The 20,773-nt window shown below is 37.4% G+C and overlaps 1 protein-coding gene across 26 annotated transcripts in view; it reads left to right on the top strand.

The window, feature by feature from the left end:
- Window positions 1-20,773, top strand: part of LOC138171653 (zinc finger protein 532) — a 116,467-nt gene that overhangs the window by 16,647 nt on the left and 79,047 nt on the right. For 8 of the 26 annotated variants that reach the window (XM_069101295.1, XM_069101283.1, XM_069101303.1 and 5 more), the window contains one exon: window positions 1,912-2,039. The exons of 17 other annotated variants lie outside the window; for them this stretch is intronic. In XM_069101295.1, coding sequence (XP_068957396.1) covers window positions 1,967-2,039 — 73 coding nt within the window. In that variant the 5' untranslated portion in view covers window positions 1,912-1,966. Of the gene's footprint in view, window positions 1-1,911; window positions 2,040-4,075; window positions 4,484-20,773 lie in introns of those variants that run through there. One more of the 26 variants, XM_069101368.1, reaches the window with a different exon arrangement.

The following is a 20,773-nucleotide window of genomic DNA, read 5'->3' as shown; positions in this document are numbered from 1 at the left end:
CCCCAACAAAACTCTTAAATTAATCTCATCCTTACAGTGAGGGACCATCATAGTTTAGTAAACTGAGAGGCTTTGGTGCTGCCTTTAATCAGATGTGGTGATTCCACAATCTGTGTCCCTGGTGTTTGTTTAAGATGAAGGTTGATATGAGTGAGAGCTTTCTATCTCCTGTAGTTTTATGGCATGAATAGTAATGCTAGGTGTTTCAAAGTTCTTTGTAATAAAAGATCCAAAAGAAAGCCTCCATTAATGTAAGGAAGGAAGCACATACCCTGTCCTTCTGTATTTTATTTTTACTAAGCTCCACAAAATTTAAAATACAAATGACAAAAGGCATCAATAAGATGTGTTTTAAAATATGCTAATAATGTAAAATGCTAATAAAATATGCCAATGATAATATGCAAATCCTCCAGAATTTACTTCTGTGATTTTCAAGTTAGAATTCTTATACATAGATGACTCAAAACAATTCTTGGTTTGCTTTTTCAAAAAGTACAAAATCAGTGTCTGTGAAAGTGAAAGATAATAAATAAAGCCACTAGACTGAATAGAGAGCATTTCAAGGACAGAAGCTTTCGAAACATTCCTGTGGAGCTGTATAAATGCCATACTGTTTGGAAACACCCTTGCAAGTCCAGTTTGAAGGTAAACTATAGACTTTCCAAATTAGGAATGATGTTATGCAAATAAAAAGATCATCCAATTCTGTTTCCTCTGTCAGCTGAATAAATTCATGAAATTATACATACAAATGAGTTCTATAAACTGTATAAAATTTTCATTGTACCATGAAACTTTGAATTGTATTTGTAAATGGAGAATTACTTAATAGCCGAACAATAATATCTCATTTATATTGCAGTTTAAGGTTTGCAAAGAACTGGAATATGCATTATCTCAGTATATCTACATTTACATATGTTAAACAATAACAGGAATAAGTAAGAAATTGCTTAATTTTGAGGTTTTGAGTTCATAAATAAGTGTCTGGCTCCAAAAACATTTTAACAGGCTGGAGGATTAAGGTAAATCTAATAAAAGTAATAAATGTAATAGAAATATAGTCTTAACCCTTGAGTTAAAAGAAATCAGCCTAATATGTTTCAGATGGTAGGAAAATAGCAGTTTTCTGAAAAAGATTTTTGAGCTTTTAATGGATTGTAATGCGGCAAAAGTCATCAGTGTCATATGACACCCCTCCCTCCCACCCTCACCTCACAAAGAAACAAATAAAAACTAATGCAAGCTTGCTTTGCAAAAAGAGAGGCTTAACTTCTGGATATATAAGAAATTGATAGTACTACTGTACTGTCTTGGTCATTTCAGACCTGGAGTATTATGTTCAGTTCTGTAGGAAGGGAATGTAAAGTGTTATATATAGAGTGACAAGGAAGGTAACCAGGACAATAAAAAACCTTGGTTACATTATCATGAGGATTGGTTAAAGAAATAGAATGTTTAGCCTGAAGAAAAGTCCCTGGAGGGAGTATAATAGCTGACTTTCAGTATTCTGAAGGCTGTCGAATGGAAAAGGGATTAGATTTGTATTGTTTAGACCCATAGGAAAGAACAAGAAGTAATGGGTAGAAGTTGCCAAGTGTGAATTTTATGATTGATGTCAAAAATACTCCTTCACAATTAGAGCCATCTAATAGTGGAATGGGCTGCCTTGCTGGGTAATGGGTTCTTTCTCAGAAGTCTTCAGGCAGACATTGGATGAGGACTGAGTAGTTCTTTTATAGTGGAGATACTTTTTTGGGGGGTATAGTTTGGCCATTCCTAATGGTCATTGAGGTCCCTTCCAACTCTAAAATTCTGATTCTAATTTCTTTAAAGATAGTAAGAAAATAAAAAATAATAACATACCTAATGGTCTAGGAATTTAAGAATTTCTTCCATTCTCTCTAGGAAAGAGTTTGAATAATCAAATCACTGAAAGCAGAAGCTGGAATGGTGAGCTTTCATGGGAATAGGCTTGCTTTATAGAAACTTTGGATGCTTCTGGAAATTTATCCATCTTCTTTTGGATAAAACTAGTAAGTAAATTGCCAGCACAAGTCTTTGTATCTAAATCAGAAGAAGACCTGCACAGGAAAAAAAATTCATTTAATTAAATAATTTATCAAATTGTGCTAATTACTGGAAGGGGCCTTAAAAGTTCATCTGAGTTAGGGTTTTTATTTAGCAAATGAGGGAACTTATGCCTAGACTCATCATGTAACTTGTTTAAGGTCACATATCTAGGGGCAGAACTAGATTCTCTTTCCACTTTATACTGCTCTGATAATAGATATCCATCCTGTGGAGGTCCTTTAACTTACAGTTAATTAAATTACAGTTAAATAAATGTTAATTAAAATATATATTATATATATATATATACTTTCTATAGAAACTCTACAGATATAACTGTTAAACTTTGTGAGTTGATGATAGGGTCTAGATAATTTGACCAATAAGAATATATTAAACTACTACTTTGTCCCACTCAAGCACTGTGCTATGACCTTAGCACACAAAAACAAAAAGGAAAGTTTCAGCCCTCAAGGAGTTTCATATTAATCATGTACTTAGATAAGAACCCTCTCAGGACCTAGAGCAGCTGGACTAAAATTCAGACTCTGACACTTCTGTATGACCTTGGGGCAGGTGACTCCCTGGGCTTTAGTTTCCTTATTTATAAAATTAGGGGTTTCCACTAGTTAGTTTCTGGGGTTCCTTCTAGCTCTGTATATATTCTGTAATTCTTTGGACTGTATTCCGAATAAAAGCAGGAGGGGTAGGAGGAGGGAACGAGGTACTAGGTACTGGGAATGTGGGGGAGATCAAGAAGGAGTTGGTGTAGATGACTGAAGCAAAGTTTAAGGAAACAAGGGGGTCCAGGAGGGGGAGGTGAGGTACAAGTGAATTCTAGACCTGGCAGAGGAAAACAAGTCACAGAAACAGGATGGAGCGCCTGGATTCCCTTCTTGGGCAAGGAAGGGTTGCACAGAAAGTTTTGTTCCCTCACCTGGTTTGCCAATTTGGTTTTGAACTGCCCAGGTGTTGGGTTGGAATTACATGCTCTTAGTCTCCAGAATTGAAGACTTTCACTATTATGCAGAGGCAGTATTTGGTGGTAGGACACTTGAGATGGGGAGTCCAAAGAACTCAGAACGCAGTTCTGATCCCAGTGCAGACACTTAATGGATGTGTGAAATTACTCAATCTTTCTTATCTGTGAAATGAGGAAAAACACAACTACTGCTAAGCACCTCACAGGCTGGTTGTGAAGAAGAGACTTTGTAACCCTTCAAGGGCTGTATATCATTGTGAATTATGTAGCGAATGACATCTGGGCAAGCTAAGTCTTGCACAAAACCTGGGCTCTGGACTCCTTTTTCTAGGTGGCACTTTGGAGAGGAGTTTTCACCTAGGTAACTTAGGTAAATTAATCTTGTTCCTGGAAATAACCATGGGGATGGAATTGAGAACACCCCTAAGGAGGAACATGGCCAAATGAATGAGCTAAGGTTTCTGGGTGGGAGGACTGTCTGCAGTGACATTCACCAGTTGCCAGTTGTCAGGGCCTCCAAGGGTAGTTCTACTTGGAGAGGGTTTTCATGTCAGCAAACTTAAAATTTTTTTCTTTTGTGTCTGAATTTTGGCAATAAAATTAAAAAAAAATTTAAATGAGGTCAGTTTTGTCCTTTAAATTTCCCTTTGGTGGGACAAAGGAAAGTAATGGATGGGTAAGTATTTTTGGAAGCTTTATATATTCAGTAAATTGATACACCAGCATTAAAATACCCTTAGGGCAACAGCTAAGTAAACAGATGGCTATTTTTGTCTCTTTAATAAAAAGAATAAAAGACCCCTTAGATTCAACTTGTATTATTTGGTTTCTGTTTGATGCAAATTTAATTACACAGTGAGAAATCAGTTTTCTATCAAAAATGTTGAGAAGGGAAACCCTCCTCAGTGATGGTGTTGACATTTAGTAGAATGAGTAAGTAACCTACCTGCAGTTTAGCAGCTACATTTGTGAGGAATGTGTTGTGTATGTGTGTTTTTTTATTTTTTAATTTACCACCTGGGTTTGAAAAAAAAAATTGAACTGAACTAAAAGGAGCTTCTGTGTCATGCAGGAATAACCAGTATTGCTAGTTGTGGTTATCGTGGCCTCTTCCAAATCATAGTACCTTACTGAATGTTTGAAACCACACTGAGTCACAGTTCGGGCTGTGGTTGGAATCACTTCCTGACAAAGCTTCTATTGGAAATGAAAGTAGTGATGCTTTTTGAAGGCTCATTTATTGAACACTGAGGATGAGTGTGCTATGAGCACTGATTTTTCTATCTAGCAGAGAGTGTAGAAGGCAAAGGAACCACCTAAAGGAATCGGCACTAATCTGTTGGAGCATTTGATACAGCTGCTTTTTCTGAAATGGTTTCTTCGCATCCCTTTCCATTTATTGTTGTGATCAGCCAGTGTTTTGAGGTAAGGCAGGGACTTCAAAGCTAAGTAGCAGACTGGTAGAATTTCTAGAAAGGATTGTCCAGGGTATTGTTCTAATAGGAATTAATGGAATCTTAAAAGGGATATTGGAAAGAAATCTACTTCTTTGCTAATTCAGCATTCTCACAGAGTCATTATTTTTAATGTAGACAGAATTAGCCTATAGGAAAATGCCTAGATCTTCATTTGACAGAGGAAAACTTGGTAAATTTAAATTTTTAAATATCAAATGAAGGAATTCTTAAGAGATACCTTAATGTGTTCTTTTTTTTTCACATACCAATACCATCATGCCTTTTAAATTCAGCAGGTGTCAAAATACTGTTTGCTTTTTCATTTTTCTCCTTAGAAATAGTGCTAACATGTGGTGAGTTGAAGTGTTGGGGTTTTTTTCAGTTCTCTTGTGGAACATTATATTCATCTTCTATGTAGTGATTATTTTAGACATCTATATTACATACAGTTAATTATTTGTAGGAATAATAGGTAGTAGTAGTGATAGAGAAAACCTCATGTGGTCATGTGAAATTTATGCCATTAAAATAGGTTAAAGGAAACAAGACTCAGTCCTCTGGAGGGTAATGAAATCTTACTTGGCACCATGCCTATATTTTAGCTGACACTAGCTGAATGGTAGTGCCTGTTGAGGACATGACTGAGCCCCAGCTGGTAGACTTTTCTCAGATTCAGATAATTGAGAAAAGCAATAAGCGTGTAATATACAAAAAAAATGATTTAACCAAGTGGGACATATACTTTTGAAGGACATTTGCAAAGTCCTAAGTACAAATTAAGTATCTTTATTATTACTTAGCTCATATAAGCTTTATTTATTTAAACACTGATTTTCATTGATACTTAGAAGGCTCTACACCTGTCTTTTACTTGTTTTTATTTATAGAACAGCTGCTAATTACCTTGACACCTCTCTGTTACTCTTGGAATGCTAACTGAACTCCCTTTCTCTTCCTGTGCGGAATTATGCATCTCAAAAAGCTGCCTTCTCCAAAATGGCTTCTTCGGTTGGCTCAGGCCTTTTTACTTTTGAGCCTTCTACAACCATAGACTAAGAAGCAGGAAATATGGTTTATTTTATACTTTTATATCCAGATGTTTCTGCTATTTAGAGTTTTAACTTAAACTATTGAAGTCATATTGAGCATCTGACTCCGGAGGAGGTGGAAAAATGTGTAGGGTCCTGCTTAGAACCCGTTCTTTAATTCAGTAAAGTCCATCAAACTTAAAGCCTACCACATGGTGCACTGTGCAAGGTATGGTGGAGACCAGGACAAAAATGAAACAGACCCTTCCATTGAAGATCTTAAGTTCTACTGGGGGGTACAAAATGTACACAGGACATGAATAAACAAATAATAATAAGCAAACTGTTTAGGGAATAAACAGGCAAAGGGAGAGATAAGACAAAGCATTTGCCACAAATTTGAGGAAGGAGAAAGCACTCAGAACCATTGTAATCAGGAAAGGCTTCCCATAGTATATTCTACCTGAGATGGGCTTTCAAGGAAAATCAAAACTTTGAGAGGCATAGATCATGATCAGGATTCATTCATCAGGATCCATTGCAGATATGGACATGAAGAGAGATATGTTGAGTTTGAAAAACTTTTAAGTACTCCAGTTTGGTTGGAATGTCGTAATTGTGATGGAGAGTAATTGGAAGTCTACAAAAGTAGCATCAAGTACTTTAAATGCCAATCTGAGGACTTTGTATTTCATTCCGGAGGCAGTAAGGAACCACTGAAAGCTTTTAAGTGGGTGAATGAAGTGAGTGATGAATTAGTTTTGCTACAATAGTCTAGAAGAGAAGTGTTGAGTACTTGAGTGGTCACTGTGTAAGTAGAGAAATGGGATGTATGTGAGAGAAGTTTTGGAAGTAAAAATGGACAGGACATGGCAGATGATTAGATATGATCGATGAGAGAGTGGGAAGAGTCAAGCATGACTGAGATTTTCTTAGTGTCCTCAATAGAAATAAGACAGTTTGGGGGAAAGTTTGAGTTTAGCGAGGAGGTGAGTTCAGTGAATTTGAGAGTCAGGTAGAGATGTGCAGAAGGGAATTGGCAGTGGGCAGTGGGTATTTAGGTCTGGATCTCAGATGAAAAGTGTTTGAGGTTATGATCAATGGATGAGCTCCCAGAGGAGAGTAAAGAGGATCATATCAAGCACCCAAGTAGAAAGGTTAGCCTTGGCAAAGAGAAGGGCTACTTCATCCTTTGAGACTGAAGTGAAGGAGAAGAGAGTAAGTGACCATGTAGAGAGGTCTTGAGTTATAAAGTAGAAGAGTTAAGGAAGCTGATGGTAGATGGCCTTTATTTTCTCATTGAAGTGGGAGACAAGGTCATATGGAGAGAGTACACTACAGGTGGTATTGAGAACAGAGGAAAAAGAGGAGTAAATTTGTAATAGCCATTATGGGGCATATGATAGAGTCAATTAGGAAAGAATAAAAGATTTTCTGTGCAGTTTAGAGGGTCCCTTTGGAGTTGGAAGGTAACATGAAATCTAAGTGAACCTGTTTGGCATGATTTCATGATTTCCTACAGCAGAATTCAGAAGCTTATGGTATAGTATCAGAAAATGCAGCTGGTAAGATCATAGGTCACTTTTCACATACAGGTATTGAATTTGAAAGGGTATGTTCTTGATAGCAAAATTCCTAAGGACATTAGGAAGAGTTTGTTCCCAAGCTTGATGTGAATCACAACAATCCACAAAAGGGTATGTAGTAGCAAAGAAGGGAATGCTGAATAAATTCTCTTAAATTTGAGGGAACATTAATCAACATCTTGTAGAGAATTCGTCAGATTATTGAGAATTGAATATTGGCAGCTATAAATTTCAATTCCTTTCATACAAATAACCATTAAAAATCTGCCAGAGCTATGAACAATTTTCTCAAGAAACAACTTAAATGCATAGTTCTTTTAATGTATTAAAGTAGCTTAATAGTTAACCAGGTACCATTTCTAGATCGTAATCTATGGATAGGGGCCTTTTGATCTAGCTACAGTATTCTCAGAACATATTCAATGAATGTTTGTTTAACTGATGGCCTAGGACAGCTAGGTAGTGCCAGGCCTAGAGTTAGGAACTCATCCTACGAAATTCAAATCAGGGTTCAGATACTTATTAACTGTGTGACCCAGGGCAAGTCACTTAACACTGCCTCACTTTTCTTATATGTAAAATGAGCTGGAGAAGGAAATGGCAAACTACTCTAGGATCTTTGCCAAGAAAATCCCAAATGGGGTCACAAAGAGTTGAACATGACTGAAAAATGACTGAACAAAAACAAACTGATGGCATTCATTTTTTAAATACTTTGCAAAACAGAAGCAAGAAGGTAAAATGGAAAGAAATCCATATTTGGGGTCAAAGCATGCAGTTTCAGACCTTGGTTTTGAGTCAAGTTTTGAGTCAAGGTTATTTGCTATGTGACATTGGGCTAGCCACCTAAATTTATTGGACCTTCTTTTCTTCATCTTTAAAATTAGGGGACTGGATTTAGGTAATCCCTGAGGATCCTTTGAACTTTTTAACTCTATGATCCTAGGAGGTCTATGTAACTATTCCTTTATGCATCTGTATACTTATTTCATATAATGGAGTCAGACTGTAGTAATGGAGTAGCTCCTTGCTAGAAATAAATTAGATTTAGAAATCATCTCTCTCAAGACATTTGGAGGCTTGCCTCCTTATTACAGAGATGCAGTGGTATCATTCTGTCTCTCCACTTCTTGTTGAACCTTTTCATTTGGAAAAAAAAATTGGCTATCTTGAAATTTGTTCTGTTTATCTTTAAAAGATTAGGCTTACAATTCTCTGAAGTATCAGGCTCCGTAATGGTTGGTACATCTGCGCTTGGGTGAGATCCATCTTCTGTGATAGATGTTCTTTTCAATTAGCTTGGGGTCTTCTATTCTAATTTGATTCACTATGTCAGGGGTCTTTAATTAAAGATAGCTGTATTTCAGTATAATTTGTTTTATTGCTGATCCTGTGTATTTTATTTTCATATTTAGAAACAATTTTAGAAGGGGGCTATCAACTTTACTAGACTTCAAAAGGAGTAAAGGATAAGAGCCCTCATACCATGATATTGAAAAAATGGTTTTCTGCCTTGTAACTTCTTCCTTATCCTGTGCCCATTATTATTGCTGCCTTTGGTTTTAAGATAAGAACCAGTACCTCTCTTATTCTTGACTAGAACTATTTAAGAGGGAGAAAGAGAAACATTTGTCCTGGCAATGGCTTTGGAGAAATCTGTTGGCTTTTAACTGTTTATAGGGTACAGGAAGTCATTCTAACTTGATTCATCTGAAAACCACTTAGACAATTTGCACATATAAATATTAGACAATTTTAAATAGATCTCTCCTTTCCCAGGATGAACAGAAGATTAAAGTCAATGAAAAAGACATTTTTTTAACTTTTTTTATTTTACAATATTTTATGTCTCGTCCTGAATGAGTTTTGGTTTGTTCAACTTCTGCAGCACTGGCAGCTTTATTCTTCTCAAAGAGAGTATGGTATCTATATTTTTCTATAATTTTGGTCTTCCCTTTTACTTCCCAGGTGTCAATCCATTAAGCTTGAGGTCATTTTGGACTTTTAAGAATTTTATCGGCATCTCATAACTATAACTAGACTTAAATTTTTCTAGGAATTTGGGAAATGTGTTTTAGGTTAACATTATAATTAGGGCATTATAGAACCAGTGTACATAGTTTTGGGTCTGTAAATTGATCCTAAATGGATTGTAATATTTGTATCACAGAAAAGGAATTGTCTGGGAAAAACCTCTTTTCTGGGGGGAAAAGAAAGAAAAAAAACCCTGTATTTAGAATCATAGTCTCCTTAATTAGTTCCTTATTAACGCTACCTTCCCTTTTTTCCCTCCATCCATGGGTATAAACATCTGTTAAGTACAAAATCTTAAGGATGTTCTCATATGACTGTACTTCGAATAACGATCAGAATCCTTTTGCTTGTTCTGTGTTGGTACAAAAATTTGGTATTTTTTAAGCGGTTTCAGGATTTGGATCAATGTCCATTGTTTATTTGTCGATATACGGTTGCTTTCTACAAATTTGAGTACATCAAAATTAATTTATTTAGGTAACCCAACCATTTGGATTTGGAGTGAGAGACCTTGGCTTCAAATCATACTTCTGTAACTTAGTGGACTGGTGTGACCTCGGGCAAAATACTTGGATTCTCTGGGCCTCAGTTTCTTTCTCTGTAAATTGAGGGAGTTGAACTAGATCTCTAAAAGTCCTTCCAGTTCTACATTTGTGAGGCTCTGATTATTTTGCCACCTTATATTTTGTTTCTTAAAATGCCTCATGGCAGGTGCTTTAAATGAAGGGTAGTTTTGTTGTAGTTAAGCCTTTGCTTTTAAGTTCATGAAGTAGGGCATCTAAGGCCATTTTAGAGACTTGATACAGTTTACTGTCAGAGTTTAAAAGGTATTTTCAGGTAGTGACACTCAAAACTTTGTTTCAGTATGATAGGTAAAATGCTGAAGTAAAAACCCTGCAGTCTCTGTTAAGCTGGAAAGACCTTGAGTAGAGGCCCAGTGATGAACTGTGTATGTGTTTTTTGAGGACTATTAAAGTTCAGAGAATGTGATCATTAGCTTGCCTGCAGGGTGATGAATTCTTCAGCTACGGGAACTCTGGAAGGTCATCTACTGCTATCCAGAGGGTTTGTGATATGCAGGAAGTACCCACACCAGTAAAATCACAGACCCTTGAAGTATTGAAGTACCGTGTAAATGGCCCCGCTAAATAGTACTCTTTGTACAAGGGACTTTGAGGATAGATACAGGAACTATGATTTAATCCCTGTCCTGAAGGAGTTTATGGTCCACTTGAGAAACATGTTAAAAAGTTATAAGAATACAGTACAAAGAAAGACAAATGAATGCAAAGTAATGTAATTTAAATGTTGTGTTTTCATTAATGTTGAGAAGATAGGAGAAATAGAGTCGTTGGGAATTCTTTAAATAAAAAAAAATATTTTATAGATATTCCTTGTCTCCACATCACTTTCATTTTTTCCAGGCTCAGAGAGACAACCCTTGTAACAAAGAAGAGAAAAGCAGTTTGTCAAAGCTAATCAGTACATCAATCTAAATTGACAATCTATAAAATTTTTTTTACTGACAAGCCCCCCCCCCCCCCGCCCCAATGCATCTGGGTGATTGGAACTTGATGGGAAAAATGATTTCCTAAATATAGATTCCTGAAAGAAGACAGAAAGCTTTCTAGGTAGAGGGAATGGTATAAGTATAAGGGAAGCAGAAAAGTAATTGAAAAGACATGATCTTTTTTAATGGGAGGATGAAATAAAATATAGATTTTTGTAAATAGAAAAAATAAGATAAAAGAAGACATAATCCCACCCTCCTGGGAGCTTATAACCTAAAATAAACTCAGTGAAACATAAAAAGACCCTACACATTTTCATTAAAGAGTGATCCTTCCTCTAGAGCTAACTACCTATGTGGCTTTGAGCAAATCTCTTAAATTTCCTAGTCCTCTGTTTTCTTCATATCTAAAATGAATGGATTAGATTAGATGGCTTCTGAGGTCCCTTTTGACTCTAGATCTCTGGTCCTATTATAAAAATATTTGTTAGAAGTTTATTCTTGGATACTGAACAAGCACAAATCCATTGCCTAAAAATTTCCTCTTGGTCTCAGGGTGAATTATCATTTGTACTAATAATACTTTACTGTATATTTGCTAGCATTTCTTAAGTTTGAATAAAACTTGAACTGTTTTTGCACAAAATATGGATTAGTAAATAATTTTATTTTGTTTTTTCCCTCTGGCATTTAAATAATTGAAAACAGCAAAATTTATTCCTTCCATATGTTTAATTCTTACTGAATTAAGGGTTTCCTAAGTAAATTTGGGCTGGGGAGAGAATCAACTAAAAAGGAATTACGCACAATTAAACTCTTATTTGAATATTCATAGGATACAATTTATCTAACTAAGGTTACTATTTCAGGAACTGTGATATTTGCAGTTTCATAACATTGTCTGACAAAGAATGGAATTTACTGTATTTCACTGTCAACAGTTTTGTTAGTAATTTAAACATAGTAACAACATAAGCGTATAATTTTAAATGTCAGCATCAGTGTATACGTTTTTTCTTATTGTAATCTATAAAGCTGTACTTAATATATTAAAAGAAATATGCATTTGATTAAGTTGTTTTCTTGAGAAAAATGCTTATAAATTCAGTAGATTTTAATGGTTATTTTCATTAAAGAAGGAATTAAAATTTGCAGTTGCTCATTATATTCTAAATAATCTGACCAGTTTTCCACAAGATGTTGATAATTGTTCCCAGAAGTTCAAGAGAATAATTACCCAGTGTTCTCTTCTTTCTCTCTCTCTTTGTCTCTGTGTCTCTCCGTTTCGTGTGTGTATGTGTGTGTGTGTGTGAAGTGAGGCTTTTTTGTTTGGTTTTTTAAATTCTTACACAGAAATGCTGAAGTAACCCAAAGTAGGAGCCTACATACTGTTCTGGGTCTCAACTTTTCATGCCATACCTTTCAGCCTAGGGCAAGGGAGTAATGGAGCGAGGCCCAAATGGTTTATCCTTTTATTACTTATGGGAGTACCCTTGCTAGGAATTTGACCATTATGTGCTCACAGTAATAATGCCTTAAGAAATCTATTGTCTATAGAGACCATAAACACAGAAAAAGTTAAATAACATTACAAAACATCTTTTCCCACTCAGGTTATATAGGATTTGAAAAAGAATTAAAGAATAATAGGAAGAATAATCCAAAAAAGGGTCAAAAGTCAAAGGCAAGTCAGTAGGCATTTATGAAAGCTATGTATCCATATTATGATAAGAGCTAGAGATGCAAAGAAAAGTAAAAACATCCCTGCCCCCCCAAACTCTGTCTGTCTAGGGGGACAAGCACTGCCCAAGGTAGGACCGGGAGAAGCTGGAGGTAATCCAAGAAGGAAGGCACTGGCACTAAGGGGGAGTGGGGGAAGGCGGGCTCTAGGAAGCCAAAAGGCAGACATGCAGAGGGAAAGCATTCCAGGCATGGGCTGAGAGGGAAATGGAATGTCTTATGCAAGGAAGAGCAAGGAGGCCAGAACCACTGGATAATAATGGAGGGGAATAAGACCTGGGACACAGCTGAGTGGTGTAGTGGATAGAGCCTTGGGTTTGAAGTCAGGAAGACTAGAGTTTAAATAGAGGTCTTAGACACTAGCTATGTGACCCTGAGCAAGATACTTATCCTCTGCCTAATCCACTGGAGAATGAAATGGCAAACCACTCCAGTATCTTTGCCAAGAAAACCACAAAATGGGGTCACAAAGAGTTGGATGCAATTGAATCAACAACAAAGGTAGGAAGACTGGCATGGTAGGAAGGGTTCAGGTTATGAAGGGCTCTAAAAGCCCAACAGTACAAAGGAAGTATAAAGAATATAGGACTTGGGAACACTTACCTTACAAATGCAACTAACTGGGGACTCCTTTTCCCTTTTTATTTATATCCATTTAAACTCTTTTCTTCTCTTTAGCTTTTACTTGCTTCCTTGCCCGAAGGGGGAGGGATGGCTTAGTTAGAGCTTTTTCCTTTTTTTTCTTGTGATCTGATGTCCTCAGTAACTCTTTCCCAGGCTTGAGAGCTTCTATATTTCTCTTACCCTGTTCCTCACCATGGTGCTAGACTCATGTTTTGACTACTTTTTTCTCATCCTGAAATACAGAACTTTGTTATTAAGGTGTTGGTATCAGGTATTCTTCTCATTGTTTTCCAGCTATTCTATTTTGTTGTCTTTCCCATTAGAGTAACCTTGTTAAGTTTTCTGTCTGCCTCTGTCTGTCTGTCTGTCTGTCTCTTTCTCTGTCCCTCTTTGTCTGTCTGGCTCTCATACACATCCACACTCATCTGTCTGTCTATCTATCTGTCTGTCTGTCTGTCTGTCTGTCTGTCTGTCTGTCTGTCTCTCCCCATCCCAGGGATCCTGTACAATGTGACTTTTGTTTTGTGAATTTAGACAATAAACTTGCTCCCTTCCTGGCTCCACAACACCAGTTAGGGCTTGAGGCCAGGCTGGCTTCCCAGGGGCAATTTGAGTTTCAAACCTGCTTATCAGTTGAAGTTGCAACCTCTAACCCTTGAGTGGGATGAAACCCAGGAAGCTATCATAGGTCTGCCTGCTAAGGGGAAACCAGAGGTGCTTTGGGGAAGGCTTGGGATCAGAGCTTATAGCTTTGACTCTAGTCAGTCAGCACCTGATTATTGGCTGGAAACATAAAGACTGTGAGTCATTAAGCACCCACTATGTGCCTGGCACTGTGCTAGGTGTACTAGGCATACAAAGAAAAACCAGAAACAGTCTGAGGATCTACATTCTATGGAGGAAAGCCATGTATACATAGAAATATGTGCAAAATATATTCAAAATAAGTACAGTGTAATTTTGGTATTAGATGAATTAAAATTTATTCTCTAATTGTGGGACCATAGATTTAGAGCTTAAAGGGACCAAATACCATCTAGTCAGATGTCCTCATTTGATAGATAAGGACAATAAAGCGCATGAAGGTTAGATGCCCTGTCCAAGGGTCATACAGGTACTAAATAGAAGCAGGGTTCTAAGCAAGATCTTTTGACCCCAAAACCACTTTGGAGATTGATAGGATTGTGCTGCCTTCTGGGAGCAGCCGGGGGTGCAGTGGATGAGTGCTGCATCTGGAGGCATGAAAACTTGACGAGAGGTAATGACAGCCCCTACCTTGTAGGGCCGTTGTTAGGATCAAATGAGAGAATATTTATAAAGTACTTTGCAAACCTTAGAGTGCTTTACAAATACTAGCTCTTATTTAGAGCTCGAAGGAACTTTGGAGATAATTCAGTTCAGCTTAATAATATGATAATTCTAGCAAGCAAGAGCTCAAATTTAAACCTAGGTCCTGACTAAACTCATTGCTTTTTATAGTTTATCACTACCAACCCAATGCCCGTTCCAGTTTATCCACTATTTGTAACATTATTACTATGGGACTGTGTTAAAAAGTCCAAACAACTAAGGAAGAAGGTGGTAATAGAAAGAGTGCTGACTTGAGAATCAGGAGATCAAACTCCTGGTTATAGTCCCAGCTTAACCTCCATGCACATGCCACTTTCTCCCGGGGTCTCGGTTTGCTCATCTACGAATGAACACTTGGGTCTTTTCCAGCTCTAAAGTTCTATGATTTGCAAATGGACTTTTGGAACACAGCTCTTTGTAAACCAGAAACTGATAGCTCTGTGAGATTGATTACCAATTTACCATTGGAAGTATGCATCCTGGAATTGAAGATGCCGCCGATGTGGAAGATGGAGTATCATGGTCAAGAACCACAAATTGGAACTAGATTACAGAGCACTTGGAGAGTGGAGGAAAGAGAGAAGCATTTTAAATGCAGAACGTTGCAGCAAGCGGTTCATACCTAAGAGGAGAATGACTTGAACTAGCAGGACACTATGACAGTGAAAAAAAGAGATGGAAAAAGAAGGGATAGAAGTAAAAGACACTAAAGATGGATAGGATTTGGTGACAGAAGAGTTCAGGATAACTCAGATTTCAAGCTTCAGTGACCATATAATTCATTTATTCATTTCATTATTTCCAGAATGAGTGGAGATGACCTCTAATATCCCCTCCGCCTTCAGATCTGTGAGCCTTTCTTTGATTCTCTCCATCCCTAACTCAGCCCTGGCCTCTGCTCACTTGAGATAATAGCATTTAAAGATACAGAGAGGTATGAGAAGGAATTAGATTTGGAGAGATGAATTTTGGTTTAGATATAATGATTTTTGTTTTTAAAGTGATTGTGTGTTATCCACTTGGAAGTATCTCCCTGAGAGTTGGGGACTGGAACTCAAAAGAAAAATTAGAGCAGCTACAGATCTAGAATTGGGAATCAACAACATAGAATGATGATGGAGGCTGGGGTAAATGTGGGAGTGAATATCCAAAGGAAAGAGTACAGAGAGTCAGTTGACACGTTTATTAATGGCTTCCTATATGCCAGGCATTGTGCTAAGCACTGATAAAAACCAGAGAGGCCAGGATTGAGCTTTGAGGAATATCTGCATTTAGGGATATTCTAGGTTTTCTTGAAGCTCCTCCCTGACTTGAGTGCTAGATGACATGAATTTCTTTCAGCATTTGTTAAAAATTTTATGATTTAGTCTTGGTATTAAGTTTTCCTATGAAACATACTTTGTTTAATGGTCATAGCGATTACTCATTCAGCTTTGTTATTAATTGATAAGGAACAATTTTGGTGATGGGACAAGTTCTGGATTTGGAGGCAGAGGACCTGGGTTCAAATTCTGATTCAGCCACTTGTTACCACTTGTTACAGAGGTACTTAACCTCTGTGAGCCTCAGGTTCCTCATCTATAAAATGTGGGGATTGAACTAGATGGTCTATAAGGGAAAGTGTATGATCCACTGGTCTCTGATTACAAGATTCCTGTGTTAGTAAGACACATTAATTGTACCTATGGGGATATAGGACATGAGTAAGAGAGCAAGTAATGCAGGCTTTTAGTGTTAGCAGTAATCAGTGCATGCTGGAGGAAGATCATATTTGAACTCACTGTTAAAAAAATCATTCTTGAATATTTTCCCTTGACACATTCATAAGACTGGCATGGGTGAAATAAGCATGTTGATAACAGATAAGAAATCGAATAACTCCTTTGCCTGCCTTATATTTAGTTATTGTTTAAACATTTTAGGAATATTTTCTCCATTGTCATAACCATTAGCCACCCAAATTATGCCATGGAAGGACTGTATTACTTATCTTTCTTTCATTTCAGCTGTCCTCTCCCAACTTCGTATCAATCTGCCCTTTCTCCATACCCCTTTTCTCTTTCTCGCTAACGTGTGAATCATCCCACAGGTACCTTCACTTGTCATCTCTAACCATTTATTCTCTTTCCCACCTTAACTGTTTCAGAAGATGGCTTATGAGCCCTTGACTTGGATTTTTGTAGTAGTAATATCTTCAGAAGACTGATACTCGGTAAATACAAAAGTATCTTCTTGGTTCAGGGATTGAACAGTACAGAGGATTTATATTCTGGGTGTGACCTGAATCTTATCCATCATGTTACACAAAGGGGTCTAGGTATAAGCTATGGGTTTCAGTTTGGTGATATTTTTGGTGTGTTATTTATGTTTCCTTAAGTACATTTTCCAGGAATTTTGTACTTTAATATGCTTTTAAATAGGTGAAAGCTTCATTAGCATTTTGTTATTTAGTATTTGGTTTAAAAAACCCCAGTACATTAAAGTAAAATGCAATTGATCTGTGCTGGAGATTTGGATTTAAAGTTCCAAACTAAAGGTATAGTTAGGCCTTCTTCTGGCAATGAAAATATTATATTTAAGGGAAGCATTGGCAACCAGAAAAATACACATTTAGAGAGAAAAATGAAAGTATTTCCTCTCCTTTTGATTTTTGTAGAAAAACCTTTTGGGGGCCAGCTTTAATAGCACCTACTTCCCAGTCTTACATGAGGATCAAATTAGATAATAATTGTAAAGGGCTTAGTCAGCACAGTGCCTGGCACATCATAAACACTATATGAATGTTAGCTGCTGGTTACTTCTTTTTTTTTTTAAATTACTTCCTGTCTCTGAAAGAAAAAAAGAATATGAATTTTTATTCATTTGCATTTCCCCTCCCTACCCTCCACCCCCGCCCCCAATCAGTTTCCTAAAGTACTGTTGCTTTTTTGGAATTAAGAATCTAGTTTTGGAGTAATATGAGACTGTTGGGAAGATTTATGACTAAATCACAAACTGTTCTTTCAGAGGAGAATAATTCACCCATAATCAGACTACAAAACCAAAATGTTATGCAGATCTTAAGACAAGATAGGGTCTCTAGTCTATGACAGATGATGTTTGTAGAGATAAAGAGATTAGAAAGCCTCCAAGAAAATCGGTGTCCAGAACTAATTGCGTTGTAGTAGTTTACTGAACCAGGCAGAATTTTGTCTAAAATACTTTGTGATTTTTCAAGGATTCTCAATTTTTAAAAAATTGCTCACAACCTTTCTGTGGTCAGGTCAATGTAGTTATCTTTATTTTTATAGATTTAAAAAAAAGATGATAAAAGAAAATTAATAAGAAAACCAGAATAGGAGGCAGTCAAAACTAGGTAGCTTTATGGCAGGGTGGGGAAGGGAATAAGCATTTATATGGTTCCTACTGTGTGTCAGACACTGTGCTAAGCTTTTTGCAAACATTACTACATTTGATCCTTACAACAGTCCTGTAAGGTAGGTAATAGTAATACCCCCATTTTAAGGGTAAGGAAACTGAGGCAAGCAGAGGTTAAGTGACTTTCCCAGGGCTGCACAGCTAGTAAGTGTCTGAGATTTGAACTCAGGTCTTCTTGACTCCAGGCCTAGAGTTCTATTCCCTGCCACCATTTTCTGTTACCTCTTTTTTTTCTAGGATGACATTCATTTTCTGGGCAATTGTTCTTTGTTAAAAAAAAAAAGTGTTATATCCCTAAATTCTTGTTTCTGCCTATCTTGGAAATACTAGACAAGTGGTCACACTGTACAGTCAGTTCTCACTTTACATAAGTGGACCATTCTGCAGACCTCTAAGTAAAGCAATTTTTCTATAACATAGACATGGGGGGAGGGAGTTGGGGAGGCAGGGAGTCACACACTGTTGGAAGGAGGGGGCCCACACATGGTTTAAGGCAGGGGTGGGGCACCTTTGGCCTCGAAGCCACATGTAGCCCTCTACATCCTTAGGTGTGGCCCTTTGACTGAAACCAAACTTCACAGAACCAATGCCCTTAGTAAAAGGATTTGTTCTGTAAAACTTGGACTCAGTCAGAAGGCCATACTTTAAAGTCTAAGGACACATGGGGTGGAGCTGGGACAGAGAGAAGGGAGAGCAGGAGAAGGAGCACATGAGTGCCGGTTAGCCATGAGGCAGACACATGGGGGCTGGACATAGAAACAGACAGCAGGGGATGAGCCACATGCATGGGCCTGGGACAGACATATGGTACCTGAGTATGGGAAGGTACAGGTGAGGGGGAGGGGGGAGAGCAGGGCATAGGGTCTCCTTTCTCCACGCCCAGAGGTCACAAGCCAAGTGCCCATCCCACTGTATCCGGGTGGTCTCTCCTAGGGTTTATTCTTCCACTTTTACTTGGAGGTTTTTTTAGGCTTTTGTTTTTTGGCTTTTTTTGGTAGGAGGGAATGAGAGGCCAGGAAGCACTAAGTCTGGGGGCAGGAGTGGAGAAAGAAAGAGCACAATGCTGTAAAATAAAGTTAATATAGTTGTTATTTTGGAAGGCAGATTTCTTGATTCAATCTGTTGTGATGCAAATTTACATAAAGCTAGACCTGTCTATGTTTATCAAAGCAGATTCACAGGAAAGGACAGTTGACACATTTGTTAATTGAATGTTATTGTTTACACTTATTTTTGAAACCCACCATTCAAGGAAGTGGCTCTGCTTTGATAAGGGACCGTTAGTGAATGATATTATAGTTTTATTTTCTATAAAAATATTTCAAGTGCACAAGTTTCATATTGGGAAGCCAGATATACCGGGAATAGGCCTTACTTAAACAAATAAACAAAAAAATCACTTGGAGAATAGAGGGATAAGCAGAAAACCAATCCATAAATGTATTAAATATCCCCTGAGAAGGAATTAAACAGAAATGCAGCCCTTTATAAATGGAATCAGGATTTTGTTGTTATTTGGTCATTTCAGACATGTCTGACTCTGTGACTCCATTTGGGCTTTTCTTGGCAAAGATACTGGGGTGATTTACCATTTCTTTCTCCACCCCATTTTTACAGATGAGGAAACAGACAAACAGGGCTAAGTGACTTTCCCAGGTATCTGAAGTCAGATTTGAATTTGGGTCGTCCTGCCTCCAGGCCCAGCTCTCTAGTCACTGAGCCACCTTAGGCCTTATTTCGTTATTTTTCTGGAACTTACTTAGAACAACAAAAGGCAGTGGATAGACTAGTCATCGCTACCATGAAGACCTATGAGAAATTATCTTTCTTATGGGAAGCTTTGCTAACTCTAGGTAGAATAATGGAGAGTATCTGCTCAACCTTCTGGAACCATGTCCTCTTATTTCATTCCTCTTTTCTGGAATGTCCTAGCCTCACCCAACTTGTTAATGCTCTCATTTGTTTTTTCAGACCAGAATGACAGGCTAATAATTGAGCAAGTCACTTTTACCCAGAGCAGGTTAGAACTTGGCTATAGTACCCATTAGCATGTCTGTGGTCAGGTCCTTCCTTGGCAGCTGCAAGAGTAAGAATGTTTTGATTAAATGTGAAGAACATAGGGTAATCAATCAATTCTTCAACATATATTTATTCTTCAAGACTTGAGTGACTCTTTAACCATATCATCATGGGACTTCTGCAGGATATAATCCCATCATACTTTCTTATCCTGAGTGATTCTTGTCTATGTAGTTACAAAAATCCTCCACTGAGGGTTTACTCAATGTACTGGAAGCTACCTTCTAGACTTTAAAAATTTTTGCATATGTGGAAAATAAAAATCAATGTTTTTTTTAAATTAAAAAAATTTGGATGTCATTGCTATACTTTGCATCATTAACACCATACTCCACCTTCCCTTCTCCTTTTCCAGTCATAAATATCCTTGAAAATATGGTATATTCCACTTCTCAAATGCATTGGTAACGTGGAAACTGGCTCATTAGTATTCCATTATCGTTTACATCACCTACAATTTTAATTTTTTTTGAGATGATGATGTGGAAACATATAAAGCATCCTTTTTTCCCTTAAAGTATTAGGAAATAAATGCTTCTCCAATCTGAAATTCTTTCCTGACTTGTTTCAGTGAAGAACTTGTTCAGTTGTATGAGTCATGTCTGATGAGGTATGGGCTCTGGGAGCCCCCTCTAGCTCTCCTTGAGTGCTGGAGGTACAGTCTCTGGAAATCTCCCTTGGACTCTGATTAAATCACCTCATTTGATGAAGCATTTGCTTGAGGCAATAAGCCTTACATTGTTGCTGGCCAGACCTCTAGCCTAGTTACTAGCCTAGCCCCCATTGTTCATCTACTTCCCACCCTTGAACTGGCCTAGCCCACCATTGTCTGTAGTCCCCAGGTGGCCCCCCACCTTTAATCACTCATTGATCTCATTAACTCCTCCTGA

Source organism: Petaurus breviceps, unplaced genomic scaffold, assembly GCF_028583685.1.
Source record: "Petaurus breviceps papuanus isolate PSGF00001 unplaced genomic scaffold, PetGlider_PUasm1.0 128, whole genome shotgun sequence".
NCBI classification, from domain to species: Eukaryota; Metazoa; Chordata; class Mammalia; order Diprotodontia; family Petauridae; genus Petaurus; species Petaurus breviceps.
The sequence above is the reverse complement of the archived record's forward strand: the minus strand, read 5'-3'. Positions and strand labels throughout refer to the sequence as shown.